Source organism: Plectropomus leopardus, chromosome 2 (genome assembly GCF_008729295.1).
Source record: "Plectropomus leopardus isolate mb chromosome 2, YSFRI_Pleo_2.0, whole genome shotgun sequence".
NCBI lineage: Eukaryota > Metazoa > Chordata > Actinopteri > Perciformes > Serranidae > Plectropomus > Plectropomus leopardus.
In genome coordinates, this window is record NC_056464.1 from 25,524,371 (window position 1) to 25,544,752 (window position 20,382).

At 37.1% G+C, this 20,382-nt stretch overlaps 1 protein-coding gene across 1 annotated transcript in view; it reads left to right on the forward strand.

The window, feature by feature from the left end:
• Positions 1 to 20,382, forward strand: part of atg7 (ATG7 autophagy related 7 homolog (S. cerevisiae)) — a 79,468-nt gene continuing 59,086 nt past the window's right edge. The window contains exons 1-12 of the mRNA XM_042506622.1: positions 1 to 510; positions 2,575 to 2,786; positions 3,025 to 3,079; positions 4,919 to 5,036; positions 5,187 to 5,264; positions 5,385 to 5,501; positions 7,686 to 7,832; positions 8,252 to 8,340; positions 13,708 to 13,829; positions 15,148 to 15,238; positions 15,535 to 15,679; positions 18,307 to 18,465. Of these exons, the coding sequence (XP_042362556.1) occupies positions 2,615 to 2,786; positions 3,025 to 3,079; positions 4,919 to 5,036; positions 5,187 to 5,264; positions 5,385 to 5,501; positions 7,686 to 7,832; positions 8,252 to 8,340; positions 13,708 to 13,829; positions 15,148 to 15,238; positions 15,535 to 15,679; positions 18,307 to 18,465 (1,293 nt within the window). The 5' untranslated portion in view covers positions 1 to 510; positions 2,575 to 2,614. The remainder of the gene's footprint in view (positions 511 to 2,574; positions 2,787 to 3,024; positions 3,080 to 4,918; positions 5,037 to 5,186; positions 5,265 to 5,384; positions 5,502 to 7,685; positions 7,833 to 8,251; positions 8,341 to 13,707; positions 13,830 to 15,147; positions 15,239 to 15,534; positions 15,680 to 18,306; positions 18,466 to 20,382) is intronic.

A 20,382-nucleotide genomic window follows, 5' to 3' on the forward strand; every position in this document is an offset into this window, starting at 1 on the left:
TTTGCGACGGTCCCTAACTCATTGTCGGGCAGTCCGGTGTGCAGGTGCAGCAAATGTCTGATTTTCCGGTCACCATTCAGATGAAAATGACCTCGTAGCTGCTGCCTTACGTTTCCAGGGATGCGGACTCCTCCCCGTTTAAATACCACCACGTTTCGCTTGTGAAATAAGCTCGTTAACCGGTTGTGCGGATATAACAAACTGACATACGTTAAGTTTCTCGGTGGCTCGCTCCCTAAACGTCCGTGCACATCTGTTCAATCCGACATGAAAAGAAACGGCGCGTACAAGTTTTTGTCAGTCTTTTCGTGTTTCGTCGTTTGTGCATTCTTGTTTATATTTTGGTACTTTATAATTTACTCGATGATCCATGCACCTTAAGACACAAGCAGAGATACACTCCTTATTTAGCAGCTAAGCTAACAAACAGACTGCCTACCCACACTGCACCGCTGTATTGACAAGTCCCGTGATCACATGACCATCTTCACCAGGAAGTGAGGATTTCTGGTAAGTGCACAAACCTCAGCTTGTTACAGTTTTGCAGATGAACGCATGCTTCGCTGTTTTTCCTAATTTATATAAGTTGAAATGGAGTTATGTGGAAACATCGTGCTTATGTTTCCTTGAAGATGTGTGCCGCGTGTAAATAACGTTTTAGCAGTTTGAGCTTTCAAAGCTTCTGCTGCCACTGTGGTACAAGTAAAAAAAAGTCCTGATGAATGAGGCCACATGAGGATTTCAACACACGTTAACTTCCCCGTGAAGCCTCCAAATCCTGAAAAAGATCCGTAAAGTGTTGCACCGTTAGAGGTGTTGGTGCTACATATTTGCCAATAAGAGAAAATCTAAATAACAGAAGACTGTTAGGGCTTCAGTTTGCAGTTTTTGTACATCTAAAAAGCTGAAATTAGTAAAAAAAAATATATATATTATCAGAGTATTGACACCAGTAGTGTTAGGTGTCACTAGGTGGCATTACAACTGGGTGTGCAGGTATAATACATCATAGATTTATCCATTTATCGCTTTTGAGATGTTTTATTTTATTTTGTTTAACCCACATTTAATCAGGTAAGTTCGATTGAGATCAACTATCTCTTTTTTCAAGGGAGACCTGTTCAAGACAGCAGCATAAGAAACGTTACAGGCAAAATGTGATGTAAGATAATGGGCTTTATAAATAAAATTGACTCGAAATTGACTTTAAAACCACAATGAAAACATAAAAGCTAGACTGTAACATGTAGAAATATTAAAATATATATGTGTAATGACAAGTGCCAACTTATTCATTCACCCTTGTCCTTATGAGAGCTTTAAAATCAGGCTTAGTTTCAAATCCTTTTGGAGGCTATTCCAGTGAGGGGAGCAGAGCTCATAAAGGTTTTCTTTCCCAGCTCAGACCATGCACAAGAATCAGACAACAAGACTACACCTTGAGATCACAGACTATAACTACAGTCGATCTCTGTTCAATCGAAATGCAAACGGATGAAGTGTGTTTACCCAGTAAGGCTTTGTAAATGAACAAATACCAGTGACTGAGCCTACAAAACTCCAAATCTGGAATTAAGTGTAGTGATGAGTGAAAGCTTTACAATTTGTAATAGATGTCAGTGCACTATGATATGTAGTATTATATATCATAGTTTAACATTTAACATATGCAAGACATGTGCAGATGCATTCATTTACAACAGATGACCATAAACCAGAACAGGTAAAATATAGCACAAAAATGTGATATTTCATGCGAAAAACCAAAAAGCAATGGACTTTTCATATTTCTGTATGTAATAAATAACATTTGTTTTATTTGATGGTGTAAATTTGGTAACTTTTATGTTCTGTTTAGTGTTAAAGTATTGATTTATTGATATTGATGGATTCTGAATATTATGTAAACTGTTTCAGCACTCATTGTTGACACACACCATATCAATCGTATTGAAATCCGAATTAAATATCAATGTTTTTCAAGGTATTGTATTGAAGTTAGCGTTTCCAGTATGGTGAAAACAATAGTGCTGTCAGTTGATTTCAGTCAATATTACCAGCATATCTTCAGAAAAAAGACATCCATGCTTAGGGTTGACTTATGTCATGACACATTTTACAAGCCAAGTCAGCTTTATTTGAACAGTCTTAAAAGATAAATTTACAGTAAAAGGCTTTACATCATGTACAAGATGACAGCCCATCATTTATTTTGTTGCCACAGACTATTGCAGATGGTTTGAGATGCAAAACATAAGTGAGCTCACCCTCCTGTAACCTGGTTAATAAATCAATTATTTATTTCTGTACCAAATTACCAGCTGACTGATCATTGAACTGACTCAATAAACTCACAAATTTCTCTGTATAAGTATATTCCTTCACTGTTCACTGGATTATGCATTAAACAGCACCTTTAGGTGCCTCAGCAGCTCAAAACATTATATATATTTTTTATTGTGTGTATGTGTTAAGCCCGTTGGTAACATAATCTGTGTGAATGTAACTGTGATACTGAAAGTGTGTTGAAGTTATGACTGATAATAGAGGCTGAAACTCTGTTTAATTTCACAGCTTGTAGTGTTTGGCTGAGCGTTGTGTTAGTGAAGTTGTGATGGCATCTGACACCAGTGAAGCAGCGTCCTCCGGTCCAGACCTCAAGCTGCAGTTTGCTCCCTTCAGCAGTGCTCTGGAGGCCGGCTTCTGGCACCAGCTCACTCAGAAGAAACTCAACGACTACAGATTGGACGAGAGCCCCAAATGTATCAAAGGGTATTACTACAATGGTGAGTGGGTGAAAATAGATGGTTTCATCATAACAATAACTCTTCACTTGTTTTTTTTTGTTTTTTTTTTTTAGTTTCTTGACAGTTCTAGACTTTATATAATACGAATGTTAATTATACAGTATAACATTACTTAAAACATGTTGGACAGTGAGACTCATTTTTGTAATTCTGTTCAGTTTGTTCTAAGTAACTGTAAAAAATTATTAACAATTTTATTCATATTTCTATCCTATAGGTGACCCGCTTGGTTTGCCCACTCGCCTGACGTTGGAGTTCAGTGCATTTGACGTGTAAGTGTGATCCAGTATTTTGACTGTTTTAACCATATACTAACCCATAGATTGTCTTGTTTATTTAGTCTTTAAAATGCAGTAAAAGATGCAAAGGTACAAAAAAAATGGGTTTAGCCACCAACAAAAGCGCAATTTGCATCCCGCTACCAATCTTAAATTGATTGTCTTGATTGAATTAATCAGGATTCCCCTGTTCATTGAAAACCTGGAAAATTCATGGCATTTTTGCAGTCTTGTTTACCAGGCCTGGAAAAGTCATGGAATTAGTAAAAACAATTGAAATTTTTGTAAGAGTCATGGCATTTTGTTGTATGTAGTGTTATTTATTTTCTGAAGCTGTTGATGTAACATATCTCTAATATGCATTTATGTGTTACTTTTTTTTTTAAATCATAGGTTTCTTCATTTTCTCGTTGCGTTCTGTCTCTCCATCCATGTATGCTTGCTATCTGAAATTATGTTTGAATAGAGTTTGAATTTGATATGTTTGAGAAATGACACCCATGTAGGGCAAGATATTTTTTATTACAGTTCCTCAAAAAGTAATGAAAATGTTTTGAAACTTTGTCCATTAAAATGTATAGGAACCCTGATGTCTCTTAATTCAGTAGAAAATAAGAAATCTGAGTTATGAATGGTTTCTCATGCTGTATAAGTCACAGTTTGTTCAGAAATAAATTCAGTTTTTTTATGTATATGTCAAAATTAGGGTTGCAACAGTATGAGATTTTCATGGTGCAATAACCATCTCAGAAAATATCAGGGGTTCACTGTATTGCAGAACTGCTATTCTATCAGTCAGAATGACCCTTAGAGGAATGAAAACAGAAGGTTTGGTTATGGTTAAACAAATGTTTTATCACTATAAGTAAGACGTGAAACCATTTTTTTAAATGGAAGTATTTGTAAAAGACTCCATTTTCAAAATAACTGCAATAAGGGTCACATTCTATTTCATTCTCTTCCTTAAAATGTTGCTGCAACCCTGTTGAAAATGACATTTACTGAAAGTAAAAGCCATTTAAATATGTGTCAGAATAATGTGATCAAAAATTACAGATTGTTTCTTTTATTAGTCTGCACAGTTATGACAAGAGAAACCGATTCCTGTATTTGGGTATTGGCTAATACAGAGCACTGATATGATACTGTTGCATTAAAAAAGAAAATATATTTACAACTGTATACTGCTAACCCTGTATGGATGTGAAATGATTGCTATCATTGTTGAATAGATACAGAGAATGAATGCAATAGAACGTTCTTTAATTATCTAGTTTGACATTTTGCTAATGGTTAATTTGCTTTTTACCAGAAAAATTCTTCACAGCTCCTAAACAGTAGTTGTCATTGGCTGCGCAGATCAACTTGATGTGCAGGCTGCAGTTTAAGAGCAGTTAGGAACTGATTTTCCGGAAAACAGTTATTTTATCCTGATGTGAAACTATTTCAACATTTATCAATAACATTTATAATATAGGATCAGTGCGTAGACTCTTTAAGGCAGTATCAGTGGCATTTCTGTTACTGGTATTGGAAACAGAACGACTCAGAAGCCTTCATGTTTATTTAAAAAAAGAAAAACATGAGATAATTTGAATGTAGCAATCTTCAAAACTTTCTAAAGTAATACATTTCACATTTCTAAGTTTTCATTGTTACGAAATAGTGAATTGTTGAACTTCCTTCCAAGTTTATCAGCATCTTACACTTCCCTGTCGTTTGGAATCCTTCGATAAAGCAAACGTGTTCATTTTCACAAAATGTAGCATTTTGCAAACAAACAGTATGCATATATACATTTTATTGCAAAAATATGATTTATTTTGCTGTTAGGGATGGTCCGACACCGGCCCGATGCTGTCCTGCTATTGGAACGCTGTATAACACCAACACACTCGATGCCTTTAAGACCACTGATAAGAAAGCTCTGCTGGAGAAAGAGGCCAGAGAGGTAAAAGACATACATTTGGAATTTTCTCTGTCACCCATTTTTCATAAACAGACATAGCAGGGAGTTTCTGTTAAAAAGACACTAAGTTGTGCAGCTGAGAATTAAATCATTTAATGAATTCTTTTTTCTTCACCTCCTGTTTTATTGTAGATATGGGATGCTATACAGTCTGGGGCTGCGTTGAACAACCCGTCCGTCCTTTGCAAATTCATTCTGCTGACCTTTGCAGTGCGTATAAACAGCACCTTATGAATGTGTTAGTTTTGTATAGTCGTGACGTCATGTGTGAGTGACTCTTTTTATTTTTGCTTTCACTGTTTTTGCCATTTTTTTGTCATCTTTCCTCAGGATTTGAAGAAATACCACTTCTACTACTGGTTCTGCTTCCCTGCACTCTGTTTCCCGGAGGGAATAAAGATCGTCCAACAGCCGTCTGCACTGGAACAAGTTTTCTCAGCAAAACAGGTTGGAGTTTTAAAGATCATCATACAGCCACTAGAATTATTATTTTGGACAGTAGCTTTGATATTATACTGTAAGTGCATTAGTCCTCATGAAGTTAGAAAGCTACAAGGTTCAATTGTTATTTTCAAACACAGGGGTGCACAATGAAATAAAAGATATATATGCTGCACACACAAGACATGTACAAGTATTTAAACTAGAGTAGAATAAAATACAATAAAACAAACATATACTTATATACAAATCTTCTGGCCATGCTGTGCCCATGTGTAAAATCAGCATAACAGAAAGCTCCATGTCATCCTCTTAATTTCTAAATCTTAATTATTTTCAGGTGTTTTTTGACCCTGAATGTTGATGCTTATTACAAATCCTGGCCATAAAATGTTCGATTAAACTACTTTATGATGTTAAAAGAATTTGGTTTAGTGTACTTAACGTTACAAGAATTCAAATATGCTATTAAAAAAAATACAAAGGTATATGATATTGTATTGTAGTATTTGCAAATTTACTGTGCAAAATTACCATGACCTTATTTGGCGACGCTATGATAAATGGTAGAATAAACACTTTCTCTCATGATTTTCTATTACGTATGTTTGCCTAAAAAGGAGAATCTAGACAACCCCAGGAATGAGTCCTAAAACCTGGAAATCAGTTTTTGTATCAGCACCTCTGCTTCGGTTGTGTCAAAGTCAGCGGGTTTTTTGTTTTTTTTTAAATGGGTTTTTCATTGGAAGCCTGATATAAGGTCTGTGGATAACATTCGCTTAAGAGACTTTCAAGTTTTGTTCTACAACAAAAATGCATCAGTAATACCGCGATCATGAACTTTGAAGCTTTTACGTGTCCTAAAAAAGTGGATTGCTAAATGAGACTACAGAACATCATCACATCAAGTCACACCGAACCAGACAGCCTCGTAGCGGTGGCGATGCAACCATGGTGTAAGTTTGTTCATAGCCTGTTAGGCATTTAAGTATCATAAACGTTTGTTTAACACAGAGCCTATTTCCTGCCAAAATCCAATGAAAAAATCCCATAGGCCTGTCTAACGAGAGAACCAGGGCGACGTTAGCTTCCAGGTTGGCTAACAGAAAAACATCAACCCTGGGGCACTCTGTTCCAATATCCATCTCATGTTTCAGATTTCCTAAGAAAATGAGATGGTTGTAGCTCCTCATTACTCTGTGCATTATAGAATAGAATAATGGATGTTGATGACAATGAAATGGTTACTACTCAGGTCAGTAGATCTAAGCAGTGAAAAAGCCTCACAGTGATGACGATTTCTCCCTCTTAACCTTTACCTGGTTTCACTTTCTATTATCTCTTTCCCTATCAAACTAAATTATCAGTGTTATGTAACACCCTGACAGTTCATAACTGAGATTCATGAGCAGCCAACCTACAAAAGTGCAATCAGTTTAACACTAAGATGAAGCCAGAATCCCAATATGACTTCACTGACCTGAGTCTGCGGCAGTCTGACTGTGATAAACTGCAGAGTCTACAAAGCAAACCCTGTAAATTCCATACAGATATTACAATTGATTTTCGAATAGAGGTCGCCTGACAAGGGTATGAATGAGTAGACACACCAAGAAGTTACAGTGTGTTCATATTCTCCAAAGTACTTCTCACAGAGTTATCCATGTTATGAGTGCCATAATATCTTCTCATCATATCTAAGTTATGTTTAGTGTAAAATATTTCAGCAGTTGCAGATATAAAGCTTCAGAGAGCTTGTTGTGTTCCTGTGTGAGTGAAGTCTGTGACCGAACAAATGAGATCATGTATACAAACAGCCAAAATGAGTTTCCTCTGTAGGGCTCATTCATAAAGATAGGGTAAGGAGCTCAGATATCTGCAGGGAGCTCGGAGTAAAGCCGCTGCTCCTTTGCATCGATAAAAGTCAGTCGAAGTGGTTTGGTCATGTGATCAGGAGGCCTCCCGGCTGCTTTCCTTTAGAGGGTCTCCGGCCACATTAAACTGGTAGGAGACCTGGGGGCAGACCCATGACATGCTGGAGAGAGGTAACCATGTCCTGGATAATGAGTGGATGAATAGATATTATTTATGATTGACCTTTAAAAGCTCAATATATTGTGCATGGCTGATCGAGTTCTCTATACAAAGTTCATTATAATTATGGCTGAACCTTAATTATTTGTATCTCAGATCGCAGCCTTGCAGGAGGCCTATGATGCGCTGTGTGTCAAAAGAGGGACCACTGCAGTGCCTTACTTCCTAATGAAGTACACTGAGGACACTGTTCAGATGGCTCCACTCGGGGACTGGGACAAGTTCTTCACTGATGCTAAGAAGGTATTGCTTCAGTTTTTGTGTGTTTTTATATTTCTATGTTTCATCTTTTAAAGGGACAATTCACCCCCAAATTAGATAGAAGGCTAACATCTCTATGGTCAATGTCTCCAACACTCTGCAAATCACACTAAAACAATCTAATGATAAAAAGCACAACAGGTAAGAGAAAATATTTATCTTTTGATTTTGGGGTGAACTGTCACTTTTAAACAATTGATGGAAAAAAATGTAAATGCATGTGTGATTAAAATGTTTTTCACCAGCTTTCAAAGATTCTAGCACTGTAAAACTGTTCTCTACCCAATCTACTGTGCAGTAGTTTTTGTGGGTTATCCCTACCATTGGATTAGATTTATTCTTACACACATACACACTCTTACACTTTGGTAATGTAAACACACTTTGTTTGGCTTTTCTAGGTTACTGTGGGCGTCTATGATCCGTGCACTCTGTCTCAACATCCGGGCTGGCCTCTGAGAAATCTGCTGGTTCTGTTAGCTACCCGATGGTAAGCTCTACTTCTACGTGTGTGTGTGTGTGAGGAAGTTCATCAGAGGACTCACTGTGCGTTTTCACAACATATGTTGTGTTTGTGAATTTCGCTATTCAGCTTACTTTATTTAGGCACAAAGCCAAGAAGTGAAAGACAGGAAATCTCTGCTTAACTAATTTCCTGACTGAAGTGTAGGGAGCAGGTCACAAACAGTGTGATTAAAGATTCTGATATTAACCTCCAAAGCTAACAGCGTTGCTTGGATACAATTGTATATTTACAAACAATCTAAAATCAAAACTTTACTGTCACACTCAGACTGACAAAGAGCTGCCTGGCTGCTGCTCAGCCACAGTGGTGTCGTAAGAGCTGAGCGAGGATGAGATAAACCTGATGATTTATACTTGTTCCTCAATGGCAGCACAGGCTTGCAGAACATGAGTCCTGCTGTTAAGACTACGCTACTTCGCTGCGAAACTGTAAATTTTCTTGATAAACAAAATCCATTTTGTCTCAGTATCTTACGTGTTGCTCACGTCATGGTCTTAAAACAAAGTCAGACTTTCCACAATTTATTTTGTGATCTAGTCATCCTTGTCTGTTGACATTTTCGTGGGAGGACTTCATTGCCAGCTGCTAAATCATTTTCTATTCCACCTAATGACTTTAAATATTATTCCTAAACATAGTCAAAAAGGGAAGTTTTTCCATTACAACACATAAACACGTGCATGTATGTCAGTTGTCAGGGCGCTGTTCACCTGATTGTTGCACCCTTTTCTAATGGATACTTTTTTTTTTTCTTTTTTTTTTTAGAAAATAGCATGCAGTTTCTCTGTGTAATCCTACCATATACTTAGGAAATTAAATGACATTTAAAGGACTAAAGTCTGACACCCTCTCATATCTTAAGACAATGTTTATGACGTATGTCATAAGATGTGAGAGAAAACTTTAGTCTTTTGAAAATCTTTTTAAAGACAGGGCTGTGGCAATTTCTGTCCACTTTTTGAGGTGAGAAATATGTAATGCAGCTACAGAATCTCGATTCCTATTTGATTAGGGCTGCCAAGCTTGACAGTTTGACAGCACTTCACAAGCTGTGATTGACATGATTGGCTGTTTTCGGAGAGGTGCGGTAGATTCTTGCAAATGCCAGTGAGTGAGGGAGGGTTATTTTTCGGTCTCATTTGTGACATTTTTATATGTAATGATATATGAGATATAATGACATTTTTAGCAAATATGACAAAAACTTATTTTCATAAAAGTTACCAAATAAAATAATAAATAATACAATACATGTATTTGTGGTTTGAAAAACAGGAACAGGCTCTGTTTTGCCATTCAAAGGTTATGAATGAATGAATGTGTAGCTCCCCTCCAGTTAAATAATGGACTCAAGGTGTTGCTCTACATTTATGTGAATTTTATTAACATAAATATACCGTCAAACATGCTGTGAACCATACCTTGACGACTAAAATCATATACAAAATCATAAAGTGAGGTCAGTAATTACAGTATTTTTACAGAATAAAAAACAATATTTCAAACACAAACTCCGCCAGCATACAGCCATAAGCCACCTCAGTAGAATTCACAATATGTATAAGAAAAACGGATATAATAGCATTATAATGATACAGCTCATAAACTGCTTAGTGTTTTCTGACTAAAGTGGTTGCAGGAATGATGGTGGTATGTGGAGGCCTGTATGTGTTATGCAGAGAGATATATTTTACTGAAATATTTACAGAGGAAATATTTCAGCACACCAGTGGAGAACTGGTAGAAGTCATTGGATTGAATGTTTAGTAATAAATCTAAGAATCAAGATCTGAGCATATTCAAATATTTATACAAAGATTAGAAACAAGTGACGTACTCTGCAGGTGTCACTCAGACATTTTAATCCCGTGTCAGCTCGTAGCTTTCACTCATGAGTTTATCTTAAGCAATGTCCTCACAACCACATACTGCAGCTTTAAGCATCACATGTTCATTTTCTGAGATTTCGTGGGAAACAACTTAAAAAAGACTGATGCAATATAAGGAAAGTATAAATGAAACAATGTTGTCAGCCAGTGATAAGAGAGCTTGGTTATCTGCAGTACCTAAAAAAAGTTTTGTTTGTAACAAATTTAGCCTCCTACTTACAGATATGATTTGTTCTTGATTGAAACAAGGCAGTGCTTTAAGAGTTTATTGCACTCTATATCCGCTATTCTCATATTAGCCCGTTCCTTATCTTGTATACCAGATTATGGGATGTTTCCCTGAATATTCAACTAAAATGTCCTTATTTTAGCTCCTGTGTCCAGTCTTGGAGTTTTTCCACATTTTTGCCGTTTATCCTAAATCACTAATGCTTTATGTAAGTGCCGACCTTTTTCAAAGAAAGCATGCTGCAGTGCTTTATAATTATGAAGCACGTGTCTTCCTATAGTCCAGGTAGGAATTCCAGGTTTATTCTTTATCAGGTTTATTAGTAAATGGACCTGCACCTGTATAACACCTCTCTAGTCTTCCAAACACTCAAAGCACTTTTACACTACGTGTCACATTCACGCATTTACACTCTGGTGGCCGAGGCTACCAAACCATACCATAAGGTGCCACCTGCTGCTCAGTAAATCATTCTCACACACTGATGGAGCAACCATCAAGAGCAATTAGGGATTCAGTATCTTGCCCAAGGATACTTCGAAATGCAGAGTGGAGGAGTCAGGGATCAAACCGACGATCTTCTTATTAGTACTACTGTCTGCTCTACCTGCCTGAGCCACAGCCCAGTAATAGACCTCACTATCCTAAGAAAGTGGCTTAATGGCCTCCACAGCGTGAAAAAAACAGTTAAAGCTTACAGACTAGGGATGCAAGATATTAGATTTTTTGAAGATATCTGATATACTGATATAAAAACAACTAATTTAGCTGATAAACAATACTGATATCAATATATCTGCTAATTTTAGTGGTTGTCAAGTCTCTTGTGTAGTGAAATTAACATCATTCTTCAGCACTCTTAACGTGATGACTCACCAGCCTATGGAGACATGAAATAAAATGCTTTTCAATGTACGAAATATTCAGTCATTGTGCAAAATAAGAAAAAGCATGTTGGACGATTCTGAAAGTTCATTTTAAAGCTGATGTTGGCAGATAACGATGACATGCAAATTTTATTGTGCATCCCAAACCCAGACAGACACCACACCTAAATTCACATACCAAGGACAATGGAAGAAAAATTGGAGTACCAGCTAAATTAAACAAATCTGTCTTGAAGGTTGTTCTATACTCTAGCAGCACAAACACTGAATTTTCAATTGCTAAAATCAGTCAAAGTTGTATGGTAATAAAGCTGGAAGTGCAGATTGATTTACTACAGAACAGTAACATGAATTTGACAAAATAACATTAACATTGTCATTATTGTGATGGATTACTATCCTTAAACAACCAATTTTCAAATCCCTCCAAATTTATCTTGTCTGAAAATAAATAAAAACATGGTTACATCACATCATCGTTTTGCATCATCAACCCAGAATGCCACCGTATTATCATGCTGCACATTTCACTGCTGCCATTGCAGTCCAGCTGGAAACAGTCACTTTGGTTGTGCTGCATTTACCTCTAAATTAAGGTCCGCAATCAGTCATTTTCTTGTCCCACTTTTCCCCTTGAAAGCTTAGTTTTTCCTGGCTCCTGTCTTGCTGTTTCAGAAAGATTTTTATTGCATAATTATTTTTCATACAAACAAGGAACTCCCCTTGGTGCCATTTTAGTCACAGTGTCCTGTGATACCCGTGGCTTATCAGCAGCAAATACCTTAAGACAGTTTAGCCCTTATGCTCTGTAGTCAGAGGCAGTTTTTATCCAATACAAACCTCATCAATCTTGTGCTTGACTACACTTTCTCTTATTGTTAAACATAAACTGTTGATACTGGCTGAAATGGGTGAAGATAGAATTACAATGTAGCCGCAATGTCTCGCTTATTCAGTTGTTTCACTTGATTTGATTGTGTAATGTGACTGTGGTCATTTAGTACCATATTAGGGGAAATGTGTTGGTATGTGTTGATCATATTGTTGTGAGTGCTCATTTATCTGTGTGTTGTTTCTTGGATTAGAGAGGGAAAGAGAGCATAATCCATGTTGAAGACCGGTGTAGGCATTCATGACCGTTGTATTTTAGTACTCACTGACTTCTGCCAAAAAGTAGTCAACAAGGTGATTAATTATGGGCAATATATCCTTTTTTCGTCCAATAACAATGATTAATTAAAACAAATAAGCTCCAAAAATACAGCCAGTAAAGGGTTAACTGATGAAAGCAGGAACCACCTGGGAGTAGGTGAGTCCTCAGTTGACTCTGAGAGGCTGTTTGTAAATGAGCCGTCATCTGATTGAGCAAAACCCCCAGCGGGCTTTTCAGAGCTAGAGATACCGTTTGACTGCAGTAACAAGGCAACTGCTTTCTGCTGTAGCGGGAGCCTTTTACTCTGAATGTCTTTAGTTCTGGCTATTTAACATGGCATGATTTAGAAAATTATATTTCAAAAAAGATCATTGATCAACAGCAACCAAAGTCGTTTCCACCTTTGGCCTTTGAAAAGCCATCTCAACCATGGATTTATAAAGAGACCTGGATACAGCATTGGAGGCAGGCACCAATTCCTTCCTATGAAAGTTGCTCAGTGGCGCATTTAGACAAAAACTCTTTATTTCTACAGTAGAAAATTACCCGGATCCTCTGCATTGTTGGGTCCATAGAGCAGGTGCACCAGAGACCTCCAGGAGCCAAACGTGGATGAGCAGCTAACCTCTGCTGGCTGAAGGGCTAACTTCAGTTTTTTTAGTGGCATCTAGTGATGAAGTTGCACATTGCAACCAACTGAAAACCCCTCTGCTCACCCCTCCCTTTTCCTAAGGGTGTGGGAGAAGTATGGTGGCTTTTCAGTTATGTAAAAATGTCTAGAGGACATCTGTGAGGACCAGTGTTTGGTTTATACCTGCTCTGCTATAGAAACATAAAGGTGCAGCATGGCTGGTTCTGTGGACTATGACCCGCTCAATATGTATATAGATAAACAACTCACTGTGGTAACGAAAACACAACGATTCGTTGTTTTGGGTGATAATACATTAACTCACATAGTTATGGATATTATATTCCTTTTCTGCCAGTTGTTCCCTCCTTAATCCTACGAGAACTTTAAGTTATATTTGTGAGATTTTAATACTGACACAGTTGTTTTTATTCTTAGCATACGCTTTTTATCTTCTGATCTATAATCTGTGCATGATGTTAATTATTTTCATTATTTGACTGTTGCATCTCCATCTGTGTGTGTGTGTGTGTTTTTTTCAGGGGCTCTAAGCTGGGTTTGGTGGAGGTGCTGTGTTTTAGGGACCGGACTCTGCAGGGAAGCCGCTCCATTCACCACAGTGTCATCTTTCAGATTAAACTACCTGAGCTCCCCCTCAATTCAGGTAATTTACATTCATTTTCTGTGTGTGTGTGTGGTTGTATCTTTGAATGTAACAGTATGTAACATTTCTGTTTCTGTGTGTGTGTGTGTGTGTGTGTGTGTGTGTGTGCGTGCGTGCGTGTGTGTGTGTGTGTGTGCGTGCGTGTGCGTGTGCGTGTGTTGGTACGTCACATGTCTTTGTCTGTCCGTGCATTTGTTCTTGTTCATCTGAAGGTGTGTGTATTTTAACTGATATGAACTCTGTCTTTGCTTACTTTCCACTGAGACTTTCTGCTTCCTTTTCAAGCTACGTTAATCTCACACAGCTTCTCTATTATTCCTTTATCTGTTGAATAAGGAATGAAAGTAATTTAAATGGTAATAGCTGAATGGGAAAGAGGGTGAAGGTTTTTGTCAGGTTCAGACGAGGTGTCTTTGTTTACCTCAGTCTGCACCTCCAGCTCGTCATGGCTTTTAATTAATTCATGTGATGTATTCATACGACAGAAACTGATTCAGTTTTTTTGTTTGGTTTTGCATGGACAAATCTGGTATTATTTTGAAAGGGATTAATAAATGTACTTCAGCTCAACTTTTCACATACACAAGGTTCAGTCGTTGACACAAAAAAAAAGTGTTTTGCTCTTAGAAAGGTGAAATTGACTTCATGGTAAATGACATTCACAGTATTAGTCCAGAGTCCATATTAGACAGCATTTAACCCACCCTGTCTATTTAAACTGTTGTTTTTCTTTTGCATTGCATTACATAGCTAAATTTGATAGAAACAAAGTGAAGAATAAACAGTGTGAAGTTGTGTCCAATGTAGCATCAAAGTCAGATTATGTGGTGTTTATTTAAGCAATTACATTCATAGCTTGAGTGCACTAACCAACACTTCGGGTGCTCAATCCTGACTCACTGGTTCTGGCCACAAAAATCTATGACATGTCAACACTTTTGACAGGAAGTATTTCTTCAGGGGAAAGAAGTTACAATGAAAACTGGTCTGTGTATAACCCAGAATACCTTGGACATTGTCCCTGAAGAGTCACATTGCTGTTGCATTTTCTAAGTGTGTTGTCACTGCTGTGAATATGGTGAAATTCCATTTACCTCCATTGTGTTTGGATGAAGGCCGATGGTTTTGTCAGAAATGTGTGCAAATGAAACTAAAGTTTCTGTATGGCCAGATACCACTAAAGTGGTGAGTGGGGGAAACCGAAACAATTCAACACTTTTAGTGTCTTATTGTTTTTCTGAAAACTGTTTTCATATCACTCACTTTGTAGTAGAGACATTTTATCCTTATTTTACACTGTGAATATCTTGTTTTACAGCATGTCCTAAGAGTGTAGGTTGGGAGAAGAACCCTAAGGGGGCCATGGGACCCAGGATGGTCAACCTCAGTGAATGCATGGACCCTAAAAGGTAATAAACAAAATTTAACTGCGTTAAGTTGTGTGACTGCACTTTTTTCAGCCAATAATTAATACATGTAAAAAAAGGAAATTATAAAGCTATTTTAACTTGGGCTGGTTAGGGCTCTCGGGTTCTCAAATTTTCCACCACATCTCAACAATGGAGACGGTTTTTCATGTATGCTGTGAATTTGTCATCCATACTGTGTCATCTGTTGCTTTGGACAATTAAAGTAAAACTACTTTGTTAGTTACCCTGATTTAGCACATTGTAAACTAGATGGTCTCTCCATTGTCTGTCTGCAGGCTTGCAGAGTCATCAGTGGACCTGAATCTGAAGCTAATGAGATGGAGGCTGGTTCCTTCCTTGGACCTGGACAAAGTAGTCACCACAAAGTGTCTTCTTCTGGGAGCTGGGACTCTGGGCTGCAATGTAGCCAGGACTCTTATGGTAAGGATGGATGGATAAATCGATAGAAAGTCAGACACACACAGGAATTTGACACTGTGATTTTGGGCCTTAAAATTGTACATGTCTGAAAAATGCTTTTGGAAGTGTTATGTAGTCTTTTCTTTAAATTTTTGTTTAATTAGCAGGCTCTTGTTTTATATGTGCTGCGCAAGTACCAGACTAGTGACGTCAGTGTGCCTCCACATTTATCAGAATCTATGAAGCGTCATAAATTGTTACTGGGTTTTACTGTTTTTCAAGGAACATTAACACTGGAGAAATATTCTGTTCTCCACAAAACTTGTTCTGTGTCTCTCTCAGTGAACTCAACATGACACAACTCAACAGGATTTAAATGGATATCTAATTCTGAATGACGCTTTAATTTTCCCCACATTCTGTATAACTGAATATGAAATTAGTGTCTTGATTGAAGTGGGAGCTGAACTCTGCTCCCTTAAGAGTTACAGATTTATTTCAATCAACTATTGTTATAGACATTTGGTGTTAATAATTACAGATCACAATATGCATTGATTTTAAACTTGAAGGTTTTAAACAATAAATAAATCCCTGTTATCTGGAAATTTGGTGCAGATTACAAAAAGCTCAGACAGACTGTGACAGAAATAGCTTGCATGGGAAACAAGACAACAGCTTAAAAAAAACATTTTGGGAAACAGTTCAACCTGTCACTTTAATAGACTCTACTATCAAAAATATAAGTGGTGAGACTAATTATAAAAATCTATGTCTTCCTGCAGCTTGCTACATTAGGGATGCAACTTACAGTAATTTTGACTGTTAATTAATCTATCAACTATTTTTGCAATGAATCAATCACTTGGCCATAATATGTCAGAAAATGGTGAAAAACATGGATGAGTATTTACCAAAGCCAAAGATGATGTCCTAAAATATCTTGTTTTGTCCACAACCCAAAGATATTCAGGCAGACTTTTTTTTTTAAATTTTGTTTAACCTTTTTTAAATTAGGAAAACAAGAGTTTTTCTGGTTTGAGTGTCCTGGGCAAGACAGCCAGCAGATACAGACATACAGCATAGAACAAAAATACAAAATCAAAATATACCACTCTAAAACAAATGATATAAAACACAAAAAGAACACAAAATGAAGTTACGATGAGGGGGGTCTAAAAAAATTTTTAGACCCTTTAATTATTGAAAAATTGCATAAATCTTGTATAAACCAATAAATTGATCATCAAATAATACGTTTTTTTTTTAATACTGGACAACTAATCAATTAATCATTTCAGCTCTATATGACATTTAAGAAAAATATACCTCATATGTGACCTTTTCTCTGGCCATACCAGACCCTGCCCATCCTTCCCTGCCTGAACAAGGCACAAAAGTCGACCATGAAATTTGACGTATACTGAAAATATGTTTGCCTCATCTAGCCTCAGTTTTTAACATCAGATTCTCAAAAGAGTCAAATTAGAGTGTGTCTGCATATATTGAGCAGACACACAAGGATGTGTCTCTCTTAGTGTTTGTTATGATATAATGCTTTCCAGTAACCTTGTTGGAAGCTGTGATTTCTGATAACCCTAAATTATCAACTTTTTCACATGAATATTTGTTTAGCTTTTTTAACAGCATGATTTGGGATTTTACTCACAAATTTGCTTGATAAAGTTTATCCAATGATAGAAGGAATAACATAATGCATATTTACATAACAACCTACTGTCAGTGTCTGTGTCTACTGTAAATCTGATCCCTAATGAACCTGCTCGATTCAGTGACCAGTAGGGTTTTAAAAAAAAAAATTCATCCACCACAACCTGCTATTTATGAAGCTAATTATTTATTTTCTTTAAAAAAAACCCAACAAAAACAAATCCAGTCTTTAAGCTTCATTGTAGTTTGTTCAGATTTCACCATAACTGTCACATCATCTTTAGACATGAACAAATATCTATTTTATTTAGCTAAAAAAAAGCAACATGCATAAATCAGAATGACATTTTTTGTTTCGTTTTAAAGTAAATTGAACAAATTAAGTGGAGAGTGTGAAATGAGGGGCTGTGTCACACATATTGGAGTGCACTTTATGTCTGCACTTAGTCTGTGTTGTGCACTTTACGTCTATTATCACACTTTGTATTTTTTGGAGGCAGCCTTTAAGACCAAGACGAATTTCCCTAGTGACAAATAAAGCAATCTTAAATCTTCTTGAACTAAATGAAAACAGTGGACCAGTGCTGCCTGCACTTCTGAAGTTAATTTGAATACATGTCTATGCTTTTTAAAAAAACATTTTTTGCATTTAAATTTACCGTTCTGAGGGCACTTTAGACATTCAGTCAGTGAAAACAGTAAAAATACCCCTGTGTAATGTAATTGAGTCTGGCTAGACTTTGTGTTATCAGAGAGTGATATTAATTAGAAACAACAAGAATAACTTAAGGTTGTACTTCCTGCACACTAATGCATCTATTATTTCAAAATGACAGTGGAATAAACACAGGGAACACAACCTCCCACTCTCTGTCCCTGAAGCAGCTTTGAACAATGTTCATGCCAATGAAAAGCACTCAAGTATTTCTAAATACTGTGATTAAAAATGTAAATTATGTTTCTGTTTTGCTCTCCAGGGATGGGGAGTGAGACACATCACATTTGTAGACAATGCGAAGATATCATACTCCAATCCAGTTCGGCAGCCTCTCTATGAGTTTGAAGACTGTCTTGGAGGAGGGAAGTCCAAAGCCATGGCAGCTGTTGATCGACTCACCAAAATCTTTCCTGGTGTGGTGAGTACTGATATGCAAAAATTATGCCCAAGCTGTGGATTATGATAACTTAATCGCCATTTGGACAGGAGGATCTAAACAGTGCTTACTCTTTGGAAGTCTGAGATCATACCATATAAGAATCTGTTTTTAATTTTTATTCCTAAAAATATTAGGGCTGGCTCAGAATTATGCCAGTTAAATCATATTGAGAAGTTTAATACGATTCAGCCATTCGATTGATTTCATACAAAGTTTGTGCAGGGCTCACCGGGACTTTCAGCATGACAGTGGCATTCATGTAATATAGTATATTATATAGTATACAAGCTAACAAATGACAGATGTGCAGTGTGAAATTACATTTTACATAATTACATTTTTTGCTGACACTAAATATCAAACAACTGCCAGATACCTTGTTGTATGAAATTGCTGTGAGTTGTAAATTCACCATCTCTCAGCAGAAGAGAAAAGATCTCATAGCCTTACAGTGCAGAGTCTCTCTTCCTCTGTACTGCTGCATCGCATCAGTACCAAAGAGTACCGTGAAAGTCAAGAGCTCTCACTCTGCGGCAAAGTCTGGGGACCAAAACGTCCCCAGAAGCACACTGCACACTTAAATACAAAGAAACAACTGCTCAAGTCCACCAATCTTAGTCGACTTAGGGGTCTCCAACTGATGATTGGAATCTCAGACTTTCAGGGGGCAGCCCTAAGATATATATCAGTCTATAAATGATTTATTAATTTCATGGAATTATATAATGTACAAAGTCCAGTGAAGTGTGATCCTATCAGCACCTTTGATATGTGTGCTGTAATTCCGTTTTTTTGCGTCTTTTTACATCCTTGGCTGCTGCTTCATAAATGTCCGTGTTTGTTGGTGGTTCTGGTAATCCATGGTTTATGGTTGTGGAATGATTTAACTGTCAACACATCCTGCATTCAACAAAATGGCTCCATGGTTGCTCCTCTTGAACATGGCAGTGCCGCTCTGCAGCCGCCTCTGCAAGATGTTGTGTTATAGCAGTCATCCACATCAGGACAGGGGGCACCTCACATTTCCTCCAACGCACCAGTCCTTCTTCACTGTGAAAGACACTGCTCGTCTCTTTCTCTCACCAGAGTCTTTTGCTCTGTCAGATCGACAAACAAAAAAGAAGGCACTTGTTTGAATGCCGCTGCCTAGGATTTAGTCAAGTGTGAGGTAATCAAAATATATTACAGTTCTTGATATCCCAATAGAAACTGATGTGGCATGGAGTTCATCTTGTTAATTTCCAACGCCTGTACAGGATGCCAGTTCAGCCAGTGTCCATTTCTCCTCCATCTTTTCCTTGATGTTTACTGATGACGGGGTGCATATTAGCCCAATGTTCAGCCGATAAATTGGTGCATCCCTAATTCCTGACTTTTAGAGACAATATGGTTCTTTTGGCTTTTACCTTTGTGCAGCAGCTTTGAGTTTTACTGCTGTATAATTGCATTGACATTATAATTTTGTTTATGCTCATAACCATATTTCTGTATAATTATAGTCCTGTTTTATTGGTTGTGCCTAAGATGTGATGGCCAAACCATGCAGAAAATTAAGAGTCTTGTTAGTTGCATATTAATGTTGGTGGTTTCATTACTTTGTTAATTAATGAATGGGTTCTCTTGGGAGATTATTTGCTATATTACTAAACAAGAAAAGAACCAAACACTCACAGCAGGGCTCTGTTTTGGTGCGAAAGCACCCATCACTTATTAGTCCACTTGGAAAACCTAGACTAAATGCATATTTATGATGTGAATCATGTTTACCAGTGTGCTGATGCATGCATGCTTAGCTCTGCAAGAATATGACGACAGTTCATAAGAGGATAATTTAATTTGCTGTGTCCTCAGATATCATGCATGCAGGGATTCAGGATCACCAAAGTTAAAATCCAG